This window comes from Haliotis rubra, unplaced genomic scaffold (genome assembly GCF_003918875.1).
Source record: "Haliotis rubra isolate DU_JTF1 unplaced genomic scaffold, ASM391887v1 Scf44, whole genome shotgun sequence".
Lineage (NCBI taxonomy): Eukaryota > Metazoa > Mollusca > Gastropoda > Lepetellida > Haliotidae > Haliotis > Haliotis rubra.
In genome coordinates this window covers 2,276,222-2,289,418 of record NW_025767124.1, presented here as the reverse complement: position 1 = coordinate 2,289,418, position 13,197 = coordinate 2,276,222, and the positions used below count along the sequence as shown (strand labels likewise).

Here is a 13,197-nt window from a genome sequence, read left to right as displayed (position 1 = left end):
CCAATCATGTAAAATGTTAATAGAAACAGGTAAAAGATTTACATCTCTCACGGACTATATTAGTTAACTTTCGCATTTGCCACATTTCGTATTTGAAATAGTCACACTTTAGTACAAATCCTACACGTTGTGGAACCAAAACTGCATAGCACCAAAACGTCCCAATCGACATGTACTGTACAGTAGATCGTTGCATGGAAACGTAACGTCACTATTTTTCGTAACGTGACAGAATCCTCGGTGTAGTGTTGTGCAGTTATGAATATTAAACAATAAGTAAGTATATCACATATTATTAGGAATATTTCTTAAATCATATCTTTTTGTCAAGTCACGGATTTTACAAACGGATTAAATGGCTCATATGTGACACTTGCAGTGAACTTATATTATGACCTTTGAAGTTGCCACTCAGAAGGTCAGGGCTCGACATTATTGAAAAAATGCAAACGATTGTCTGGTATGCCTAAATAAACTGAATGAAGTGTGAATGAAATGGGTTAGACTAATGCTTAAGTCTCTGAATATACACAATTTTGATAGATCTAGTAACAAACAAGCCCATTTAAGTTGAAAAGAAGCCCCAGGGAGACCAGAGATTCCTGAACCTGAGGAAATCTAGACTTGCTTTATTTAGGGCTTCAGCGCTGCAGAGAGGGCTTGGCAGTAGGGACAATAATGTGGTTCAGGGACTGTGAGACAGACTAGATATGGGTTTACGTCGCTTTTAAAACAGGAATTAAGCGTGTCTAGCTAATTGTTTGTTCAATGCAGCTGTCAGATTAAACTACCACATGGGTGAAACTAACGGGCATCGTTCGGGTGCTGAGAAACCTGCAAACGTGGTTTTAGTCAATATGGTCAGGTTTGTATTTTGCGAACGAGCCATGCCGTTTCTATATATTAGCTTGGTGTCGTTTTGAAATAGTGCCGGTTTGGTCTGATTTCTTAACCACTTCCCGTTATTATCGTTTCCGGGTGGGTTTGGGCTCGACAAGAGAGCGAAGTTGCGACGACCCTGGGTTGTCGCATCAAGTGCGAGTACTTTCCCAAACCGGAAGTTATTATTCGACGTACGCATATGCATATTGTTTATATAGAAGCAAGCACAGGTGATTATTCAGGGAGATATTTATGATGTATGTATTTCGTGTTTTCGCTATCAGATCTGGCCACAGAATTTTCCGTGAATGAAATGTACGACGAAACATTTGAGATGGATACTGGTTTAGTTCAGTACTAGTTGATGTTGTTACTCAATAGAGGACACAACTGCTTTACTGCAATCGTGTGCTTACAAATTTTAATTTCAAATGAAGCTGAACATGCTCCAATCATATGGCAGATATGGGATTCTATTTGTTGACATCTCGAAGCCTTCAATCACTCTTTTTTGTAATCTATGCTTTTGGAAGTCAGACAATGGAGAGTATGTGGCCAGAGACAATCATTTACGATAAAATGACATCCTCTGTATTTATTATATGGAAAATTAGGTATTAATCACACCCTTGTTTAAAGGCTAGACTTACAGTGAATTAACATTCTTTTCCTGTGAGGCGAGAAGGTGTCAGCCATTCTAAAGTACTACAGCATGATGTTGTCATGTCATTAACTGGTAACATAACATGCTAATTTGTAGAGCCAAACATCTAGGTAACAGATGTGTATAGGTTATGTGTTACGAGTCATCAATGCGTCACTCAATAGGTATGGTAGAAATTATATTAATTGCTGTTTTTAGCAAATTCTTTTATATTTACTGCAGAGAATTGAGTGCTGATACCACATAATTTTTTTATCATTGTTTAATGTTGCAATGATTATCATAGTTCTTACAGAATATTTCATATGTTATTATGGTTGTTATAGAATGTTTCTTAAATTGTTATAGTTGTAATATAATAGTTCATAAATCGCTAAAGTTGTCATAGAATTGTTCATAAATTGTTATTATTGTTATAGAATATTTCATAAATTGCTATAGTTGTCATAAAATATTTAATGAATTACTATGGTTGTTATATGTGCTGAACAATTCAAATGAACTTTGAAAAGTAACTCTCTTCCATAATTGTATTGACAAGTGAGTGGGTGAGTGACTTTAGTTTTGTGCCGCACTCAACAATATTCCAGCTATATGGCGGCAGTCTGTAAATAATCAAGTCTGGACCAGACAATCTAGTGATCAACAGCATGAGCATAGATCTTCGCAATTGGGATACAATGACGTGTCAACCAAGTCAGCGAGCCTGACCACCCGCTCCCGTTAGTCCCTCTCTTGACAAGCATGGGTTACTGAAGACCATTTCTAACCCAGATCTTCACAGGTTTAATTTACAAGTGCCAAAATGATAAGTATGTGTGCAGATCAGTCCAAAGCTCTTGCATAGCAAATGACTCATATGCAGGTTGTAACTATTTAACATGCAACCAACTGGGTTGTGATCGATGTTGTTAATTGTTACTCCCTATATTGTCCACTGTTTTCCCTGATCCTAATTCTGTTATTTATAGGCTTCCTGTGATTTAAATAGGAATATTGCAGACTACTAGAAACATTACCAATGAAAACATTTTTATACTCTGATGTTTAGCTACTTATTATAGAAAGTAATCTAATGTAATTTGATGTAAACATGTCCAGTTCTATCGAGTTGAAGTTTCATGGAGAAAATGGTTACTGTCAGTTCTCTATGTTTCTCTGAAATTTGAAAAAATAGAACATCTTTGACCCAGTAGTGAATAGTGTCCAACAGGATTTTAAACAAGACAAAAACCTAGTCAATCCTACAACTGTTTTATAAATGTTTGTAGCTTTTGTCTGTCATACTGTCCTTGAACAGATCCAGTACAGCCCATCCAAGTTCATAATATTTAGTAAGTTTAGGTTACTCCATTGTCAGTGTTTCTTTTTTATGATTTATCAAGATAATTACTGGGGCGGCAGTGGTGGGCTGTGAAAAATAGGGATGAAACGGAATACCGCAGTATTAGTAGAACCGCGGTATTTTGCCTTCGGTTCGGTATACCGTAATGCAATTCAAAAATTCGGTATTTTCAGTTTTCGTACCGTCATTTATTACCCTTTTATAACCTATTCTAAAATGTCTAGAAATCGAATCATATTGTCAAAATCTATGCCTTTCCTTGCCAGAAGGCGGATATTTTCTCGGAAGTAAGTTCTCATATACCGAACCGAAACGGACCGAACCGAAGGCCTTGTAGCGCAATACCTACCGTACGGTGGTAAGAGCGTACCGTTTCACCCCTAGTGAAAAATGTCCATTTTTTGAGACTAGATGTTACTCCAATACGACACCTCTATGTGTTAAGATTTCAGGAGACCCCCTAACAGGATGGATCCTTGGTGAGTGCCAGTCTATGTGAGAGGATGTGTGGGATCTTGTCGCAATCAGATGCCAGCTTTTTCAATGATTCAGCCTAATTTGTTTACCTTCTCAATCCAGAATTGTGATCAGAGCAAAAGGAAACCACCACTGACCGCAAATGTACTATAAATAGTACAGCCCTTTGGCTATAGATGCCCTTGAGCTCATGGCCCTGTTCCACGAAGCAATCTGGGCCCTTATTCTCTGAATGTTGGTAGCCCTAAGAATTCTTAACTTTGATCGTAGCCAATGTGTTAAGAATGGGTTTAAGAAGTTTGTAGGGCTACGAACGTTTCGAGAATAGCTAGCCTGAGCACTAATGTTGTCGTAAGCCCATGTAAAAGTATGTTAGTTATGGTCACCTTACACCTGTGAAGATCCAGGTTAGAATGATCTTCAGTAAGAGGCGACTAACGGGATTGGTTGATCAGGCGAGTTAACTTGGTTGACACATGTCATCATATCCCAGTTGTGTAGTTCGTTGCTCATGATGTCAGTCTCAGGATTGTCTGATCCAGACTTGATTATTTACTGTCATACAGCCGGAATATTGCTAAGTGGGGCATTAAATAGTGTTGGGAATCGGAAACCAAACCCACTATCAAATATCAGAGGACTTGTGGTGAACAATTAGCAATTATAATCGAAATATATACATTTCTAATGTAATCACCAATTTTAAGGGTTTTTCACCAGGTGTTTTCTACTGAATGTTTTTTTTTAACTAATACAGTCATGCAATGAAATGCATGCATGCAAGAAAGACACTGGAATTGTAATTAAACAATAAGAGTGGTTAAAACTAAGATATTATCATTATATCTCATTATGTTCACAATAGATGTATTCATACTAATCATGGACAGGTTACAGTAATATTTACCATAGCGATGAATACGAAACTAGGAATACAATGCGCATAGCCTTACGCTGTTGAGCGCATGTTGTTTGTCAAATTTAATGGTTAATTTACTACATTCATGTATGTTATACTAAAACAAGAAAATTCTAATTAATCGAAAATATGTTTTTCACAATCGATAATTACTTTTAATCCTTCTTTCGATCGATTTTGATTATTTTTTATCATCAGAACACCACTAGCATTAATATGATACAAACAAACAAAATAGTTCTGAAAATCAATATTATGGCAGAGTGTCATCTATTTGATTACGTTTTCTGTACATTTTCACGTCAGGTTGTTTAGAAAGAGTTGCAATAGTGTGTTTATTAATATGATATAGAATATGTTTGACACTATGCATGTTTTATGTACATGAAGTAGAGTTAATAAATATATATGGCAGTATTGTTTTGATAATTGTGCAAAGAGATAGTATTGAATATCTGTTCTGCCATCATTAAATTACTCCATATATGTATTGTTGGAACTTGTTCCTTTGTTTTCTTTCAGACCCGTTAATGGTAACAGATGACATTGACGCTATGAACCTTTATGAAGGCCTGCTGTTACCTTGGTAACAGGTATCTTGTTGCCACTGGCGCTTGAGATCGGTTATGCCTCTATGAGCCAGGTCCTGTCTCTGTGTGTGCAGCAAGAAGTGCAGCTGCGCTTTCTCTGCCCTCATGATCTGGATGAGGTCAAGAGATTATGTGCAGAGTGGTTTCCTATAGAGTAAGTACATCGCTAAATTTGGTTCCTATAGAGTTAGTACTCCACTAGGTTTGGTTCCTATAGAGTAAGTACAGCGCTAAGTTTATTCCTGCAGAGTAAGTACATTGCTAAGTTTTGTTCCTATAGAGTAAGTACTCCGCTAAGCTTGGTTCCTGTAGAGTAAGTTTATCGCTAGGTTTGGTTCCTATAGAGTAAGTACACTGCTAAATTGATTCCTATAGAGTAAGTACTCCGCTAAGTTTAGTTCCTGTAGAGTAAGTTTATCGCTAGGTTTGGTTCCTATAGAGTAAGTACACTGCTAAATTTGATTCCTATAGAGTAAGAACATCACTAAGTTTGGTTCGTACAGTGTAAGTACATCGCTAAGTTTGGTCCCTTTAGTGTAAGTACATCACTAAGTTTTGTTCCTTTAGTGTAAATACATCGCTAAGTTTGGTTCCTGCAGCATCACTAAGTTTGGTCCCTGCAGAATAAGTACATCGCTAAGTTTTGTTCCTACGGTGTAGGTACATCGCTAAGTTTTGTTCCTACGGTGTAGGTACATCGCTAAGTTTCGTTCCTACGGTTTAGGTACATCGCTATGTTTGGTTCCTAAAGTGTAAGTACATCGCTAAGTTTGGTTCCCGTAGTGTAAAAAGTACATCACAAAGTTTGGTTCCTATTAGTGTAAGTACATCGCTAAGTTTTGTTCCTATGGTGTAGGTACATCGCTAAGTTTGGTTCCTACGGTGTAAGTACATCGCTTAGTTTGCTTCCTGTAGTGTAAGTACATCACAAAGTTTGGTTCCTATTAGTGTAAGTACAATACTACAGTGTAAGTACATCACTAAGTTTTGTTCCTGCAGAGTAAGTACATCTCTAAGTTTGGTTCTTACAGAGTAAGTGCATCACTAAGTTTGCTTCCTATGGAGTGAGTACATGGCTAAGATAGTTCAATGGAATAAGTTGATCGCCAAGTTTGGTCTTTAAAAGTTTGGTTTCTTAAGAGTAAGTCGACAAGTAAGATTGCTTCCTCTTGAGATAGGTGATCACACATTCTGTTTCCTTTAGGGGGAGATGTGGAGAAGTTTTTGGTTTTGGTTTTGTGTTATATATAGTCATTGCAGTATTATCACAATTTAGAGCTACAGGGTTGATAACTGGGTGTTTTACCAGAAATGTTTTGTGAACATAAAACTTCTGTTCACTTCTCTTCTGTGAATGTGGTAAAAAGTATACACTTAGGTAAACATGAACATCAGAGAATTACAGGATGAGAATTCCTGCGTCCTATACGCATAAAAATTAACAATGGACGCAACAAAATATATTAGCGTGTCCAAAGGGCCTAAAAAAATACTTTTTGTAAAAATTCCAGTCAAGTGGAAATACATTATCACTGAGTTTGCTACTAGCTGGGTTATGGTACTATTTGCAATATATTTACTGTAACAATGTGATGATCATGACACACAATACAATAAGAGTATTAATAATAATATTTAAGTGTCTGGGACCCCCATTTTGTTGTCCAGGACCCCTGAAAATTAAGAGTATGAGTCCCAGGGACCCTGAAATACAGGACTCCATGTAAATCCCTGAACATACATGTATGTGATAGTCTTAGATTATACTGTTCCTTTGACATTGATTTAAGTTAAATAATTGATACTTTCCGTGTTAAAAAACACATATAGCCTATGCCACTTGTTTTGCGGAAAATACATTGAATATTTTCATTTCAAGAAACATCTTGGAAAAATTAAGCATGTTGAAACATATGTTTCTGCAGATAATCTTTTGAGGAAGTAATACATTGACTCTGAATCTGGTATTTTGGTATGGCATCAAATGTTTGTTAATAAATAATAGATTTGATCATTCTTTTATTTGTTGAGTAATATTTTTATAAAATAATACATCCTCTCGGGGAATCTGTCATAGAATACATACCCAGCATCTCGTGTTAGTCATTAAAGGTGATTTAATGGTTGAGTGGTGAGGTTGGTAACTGGACAATTGCATATCATTGTACCTTGATGAGAGTGTGAATCATTGCTACCAACTTCAGCCACTTAGTGCAAACAAACAAGCAAACAAAAACTTTCTTTTTCCTCTTTAGTTTTGCAGGACTTGAATGTGTCTGAACAAGTTTAAAACTTGTTTTCGTAAATGTCGTAGAACTGTGGAACTTACAGAACATGATGGATGTTGGTGATGTTACAGATACCCTGACACATGGTACAATGACATCACATCCAATCCCCGCTTCTACTCCCTGGCCGCCACCCACCGCGCCCGGATCATAGGACTCATCGTGGCAGAGATAAAACCAAGGTCCAAGCTCAACAAGGAGGTAGGACTTCCCTATGTCCAATAACTGTGCTGGTCCATATGGCATTTAGTGGAACATGGAATGCCAACATTACTCCGCTCAAAATCCAGACAGTGGGTAGCCTAGTGGTTAAAGTGTTATGCCAAAGACACAGGTTCGAATCCCCAGATGGGTACAATGTGAGAAACCCATTTCTGGAGTCCCTGCTGTGATATTACTAAAAGCAGAATAAAGCCTTACTCTCTCCCTCAATCCTGATCATAGAATGGGTGGGCTTTCTGTTGCATGTTGGGTGCTGAACACTGTCACTGATTTCCTACTGTTATCTGTACAACTGCTTCTGTTAATGATTAAATAAGTTTGTGGAGGGCATATATATTTACAAGAATTGCCATAACACTTCTACATCTGGATTGGATATAAATCATGAAATATTGTCGCATTTACAGAGTTATAAACATAAAATACAGATTGCACACTGTGTGTATGTGATGAATTCCAATGAACACAAAGTATTGAAATCTATTTGTTTGATTTGTTCAGGATGCAGATATTCTGGCATCCTATTATGGGCCGAGTGTGCAGGTGGCTTATATCCTCAGTCTTGGTGTGGTAGGAGATTTCAGGCGAAATGGTATAGGTGAGTACTTGGTTGCTGGAACTATATCCACTTGTCTATATCCTAGCTGAATAGTGTCTTTTCTGTGTGCTACTACTCCGTATCAAGCATCAGCTAAGAAAGTGCAGTGTGCCCTGTTGGATTTACTGCACTTTTCTACGTCTCTGATTTCATACAAATCATCAGTGTCAGTAAACTTAGGCTCAGTATTATTCGTTACACTGCTTATACTGAGTCTAACAAACCCTAGGGGCGGTGGGGTAGCCTAGTGGTTAAAGCGTTGGCTCGTGACGCCGAACACCCGGGTTCGAATCCCCACATGAGTACAATGTGTGAAGCCCATTTTTGGTGTCCCTCGCCGTGATGTTGCTGGAATATTGCTAAAAGCGTAAAACCAAACTCAGTCAGTCAGTCTAACAAACCCTAGTACTTTGGACAGAACAATGCTCAATATATCATGTCTCACGCTGCTATGCTCATTATATATGTTTAGGAAAGTGGTGTTGACTTTGTGTGGTAATATGACGTCTTTTCTCTGCAGCCTCCCTTCTCTTGGATAGCCTGCTGTCATTCCTCACTTCCAAGGAGGGCTATGACTGTAAGGCTGTCTACCTACACGTCCTGGCTACCAACTCGGTGGCACTGCGCTTCTACGAACATCGGAACTTCAAGCCACACAGCTTCCTGCCGTACTACTACTCCATACAGGGCAAACCTAGAGACGGCTTCTCATACGTTCTCTATGTTAATGGAGGACAGCCACCTTGGTCAATCGTATATCCTTTTATATATCACCATCGTGATGTCCTTGCAATCTTGGAGCGCTGTCCACTGAGCATTTTTAGTGCTACCATGGTCTGCTTATCATTGTTTAAATCCTCCATATTCACTTCACATTGCAGATACACATCTGTTGTCCGTTATTGTATGGGCTGTAAGGGTTGCTAGGTGGAACCACAGGCCCTCGTGTCTTTGCGAAGATTAAAGATTTTATAAAATATATACAAAAATTTGAGATGACCCCCGACTCGAAATGCTTCACAGTATAAAACATTATGACAAGGCCGGACACTTTGGTGCACCCCACCCGACTGCTTTGCCTATCGCTACGCAACCACCGCATGCAATCGATTAAAACTTAATGTAAACATAATCATAGATGATTGGCCTATGGAGCACCACTCATGACACCTACCAATTGTTTATTTTTATTTCTGCAAGTCGATTGAAACCCGAGTTTGACTCTCAACTAAATGATCTTGACACAAATGGCTGACGATATATCCACACAAAACGGTGTGTGTGTGTGTGCGTGCGTGCGCGCGTGCGCGCGCGCGCGTGCGTGCGTGCGTGTATCGGCGCATGTGCGTGTGTGTGTGTGTGGAACCAAGCCATCTGGTTGGTTGAGATGTTTGTTAAAGAGACATTTACAAATGATGCTTTCTTTTGAGAAGCCATTGCTGGAAAAAAATCTTACATTTCTTCCAAGTCAAATGTGTTAAGCCCATTTCTGGTGTTCCCCGTACAATGTGTGAAGCCCATTTTTGATGTTGCTGGAATATTGCTAAAAGCGGCGTAAAACCAAACTCAGTCAGTCAGTCCAAGTCAAATAGTCGATGAAAGTAAAAATTCCCGAGAATTTATAAAGAATGTGCAGATTTAGCAGCGTTGACCAACCAGAGGGAGATGCGTGGTTCTAATCCGTTAGTCATGATGAGGAGTTGTTACAGGTGGGCAGCTACTATGAGGATTGTCTATAACTTGATTGTTGGCTAAAATCGTAGCCATAAGTACCAGATGGTGTTGCTATGGACATTGAATTGATGAGCAATGTCCCGCTACGAGGTACCACGCTGAAGCAAACCTATAGCTCTCCATCTGTCAATGTACTCAAGGCGTGGCATGTAAAGGTGTTTTTCAGTCTTCTCCAATTTTTAAGACTGTATTGAATATAAATTATAAGCATCTGGTTGTCTCTCCTTTTAAAGTGAACATTTTCCTCCAATATTTTATCCCTCTTGCAAATTTTGTGCAGGTTGAAATACAACTGCTCGGTTGCACTTCTTTGACATTTTAACTCAATCTTTCTGAGGTCCAAATCACTAGCTTAAAATGAAAGAATTCCATGTCACAAATACTTTGCCTGTGATTATGATTTTAAAAAACACAAAGCCTGACCTGAACCTTTACACTTTCAACCCCTCCTCTTGTTAACCCACTAATGTCTTCTAAATTGTTCTTACCGGTATACATATTGAGTACTCATGGACCAGTTCATTGTGTTAATATATTACCTTAACTCAATTCACTGACTACATCAGCCATTGTGGGAAGATGCTGACCAAGATGCAACCATGTGCTCTCCCGAAGCACATGTACCACGCCATTCGCAGTATCATCAACCGGTTCCTCTTTGGGTCATCACAGCAAGAGAATGCAGGTCATGTCAGCTGATGGTCACCAGTGCACACTCAGCAACCAAGGTCAAGGATCATCAAACATGTCTAGGTCAAGGTCATTTACAAGGGAAACAGCTGAAGACAACTCTTCTATATGCATAAATCAGGCCAAAGGATTTTTGAAACAATATTATAGTCTAATGCATCAGTTTATATGCAATGAATTGATGTGTTGAAGTAGAAAATCAAAAGAGATCTAATGTCACGAATATTGATTCGAATTACTGCATTTAATAGCTTTTTTGATGGAGAATATTGTATAAACGTGAAACAGTTTTACACATATGTATCATTTTCACCATTTTTTCTATTATAGTCTGTCTACATCAACCCTGATTGTATCAGATTACACCACTTTAGAGTAACCTCCCTTGTTTGATGGTGTCCTTGTCATTGGTTGATGCAAGTGTGTATGTCCCTGTTCAAGGAGCCAAGTTTCATTTAGCCCACAACACATAGCTGTGAATACACCTCCATCCAGATCCTCAATAGACAAACAAACCCACTGATACTTCCACCCTTCGTGATACCTCTTCTCCTCTATCTGTGAGCCTTGTGTGAACATTATGAAAAACATGGTTTACAGAAATATTGGAATTTTTGTTTCACCCATCTGAAACCAGATTGACAGGTGTCATTGCAGCGTGTAGTATATTTTCGTTACCTGCTCTCATCGGTGGACTGTCCGTTACACAAGAGAATATTTTACTACTGACACAATGTGAAGGTCAAGTTAATCAGGTGATACACATCCTGTTTCATACTTTTGCCGCTTTTTATATCCCAAATTTGTGATTTAATTAAACAGTTATGTTTGACACTTGGAATTGTGAAAACCTATGAAAACGCGATTGTTATTTCAGTTTAAAAGAAACTGTGTATGATGTTCATCCTTGTGGGATTTAGTGGAGCAACTATGTATTGCAATGTAACCAATTCCAGGAGAAATGGTGGGTTTGGTTGGTGCTAGTCTCAGGAGCACTATCATCAGAGGACCTGCAGTTTGCTGTGCAGAGTTCCTCCGATGATGCTTGCCAGAATCCTATATCGTGGGTTTGAAAAAATGATAAACCCTAATTATGTTTCTATGTTGTCAGCAGCTTATCCCTGTTTGTGGGTTTCATCAAGGTGGTGAACATTTACGATCTTACTGACTTTGGTTCTCCTACCTTATCAAGCCAATACACTGTGATACAACTGAAAACCATGGTCTACACACAATAGCCTGCTCTCGATAACAAAATGATCACCATTTTGTCATGAATAGAGGTGTGACGATACAGAAATTTCACGATACGATATGTATCGCGATATCTTGGAACGATACGATTCGATTCGATGCATGTCACGATATGCTATCTTTAGTTATGTTCTTTAAAAAATCTTATTTTAATAGCAAGTGACAGTGTAAATTTTGACATAACTGTCAATATCTAATGAAAATTAACAATTTGAAGGTCAACGGTACATATCACGATATGAAAAAAACGTATTGATATATATATATCATTAGATAAAGTATCACGATTATGGATACTACGATATATCGCCACAGCTCTAGTCATGAATATCAGAAACAGCTGTAAAAATTGTAAACATTTCTGACTCTTTTATGATTTTGTGTACACTATCTGAATCTAATTTTAATGAATGCATAAATAAAGAGACATGTCAAAGAATAAAGGAAAGAGTATAATCACAATGTAAGTCACAAAGTTAACAACATCGTATTAGAGGGACACATGAGATGTCTGCCACAGCGGGGTTGAGCATCCTTGTCACCAAACTCTGGATCCCAACTCTGAATCCACCTGTGAAATATAGAGGGAAACAGTTGCGTTTTCATGGTGTCACTGTCAAGCATCAGAATTGACTTGTTACAGCCACATCCTTTCCATGTTTGACTATGTCACAGCTAATATCGATTCTCTGTCACTGAGATTTGTTGTGTGTTCAAGAATCAATGTTGAAGATCACCATCTTGACAGCAAAAACATTCTGTGCAGTTCTGTTGAGCTCTGTGCAGTTCTGTTGAGCTCTGTGAAGTTCTGTTGATCTGTCTGAAGTTCTGTTGAGCTTGGTGAAGTTCTGTTAGTGCAATAAGACAATTGCTGATGTTTGCTAAGTTGTGGCTGTGTGCAAAGGTGAAATTACCCTTGCAATATCTTGCTTTAAATGGCAGTATTGACAGTAGTGTCAGTTTCTCAAACATATTTTTGTAGTAGATCGTTATTTTATTGAAATAATCTTTGAATTTCTCCTCTTTGTTTTATTCAACAGTAGCTGTGAAAAACGACATGGTGATAATAAAAAAGTTGGCTCATGGCAGCAGAATTAAAATGAGTATTCCATGTCCCCATTTATCAACCTGTAGTCTGTGTCATGAATATCTGTTTTGAGGAAATAATCTGTTCCAGCAACATTTGTAGTTAATCTAGCACACCAACACAAACTGTGGCCAAAACAAACCTGATATGTTCCTTGGTGATTTCATTTTTATGATATTATGTGTATCATAACAGCTGCCATTTTCAGCATTCATAATGTCACATTCTCAAGGTCATTCCCCATATTCAAGGGAGATAACTTCCAGAGGTAACAGGAGAAGTTAAATTCCTTTGTGTTTTTTTAGGATTGCATGATAAAATCTGATAAAAGTGATAGGTTTATAATCTATTCGTAATTTAAAATACTGTTTAAAATCTATTAAAGGGCAGCACTAACTCAGTTGCTGATTGGATGTAAGACTGGATGAAATATGGTGTTTTTAGATC

At 38.0% G+C, this 13,197-nt stretch overlaps 1 protein-coding gene across 2 annotated transcripts; it reads left to right on the top strand.

Moving 5' to 3' along the window:
* Window positions 1–972: 972 nt before the first annotated feature.
* LOC124289304 (N-alpha-acetyltransferase 60-like) lies at window positions 973–11,985 on the top strand. Of its 2 annotated transcripts, none has more exons than XM_046725911.1 (6): window positions 973–1,112; window positions 4,810–5,031; window positions 7,237–7,366; window positions 7,889–7,985; window positions 8,506–8,740; window positions 10,274–11,985. In XM_046725911.1, exons 2-6 carry the CDS (start codon window positions 4,922–4,924, stop codon window positions 10,416–10,418), a joined length of 717 nt encoding a protein of 238 aa, XP_046581867.1. In that variant the 5' UTR covers window positions 973–1,112; window positions 4,810–4,921; the 3' UTR covers window positions 10,419–11,985. The 2 variants fall into 2 exon arrangements, with proteins under 2 accessions (XP_046581867.1, XP_046581868.1); XM_046725912.1 differs by having other exon boundaries at window positions 973–1,139.
* Window positions 11,986–13,197: the final 1,212 nt, after the last annotated feature.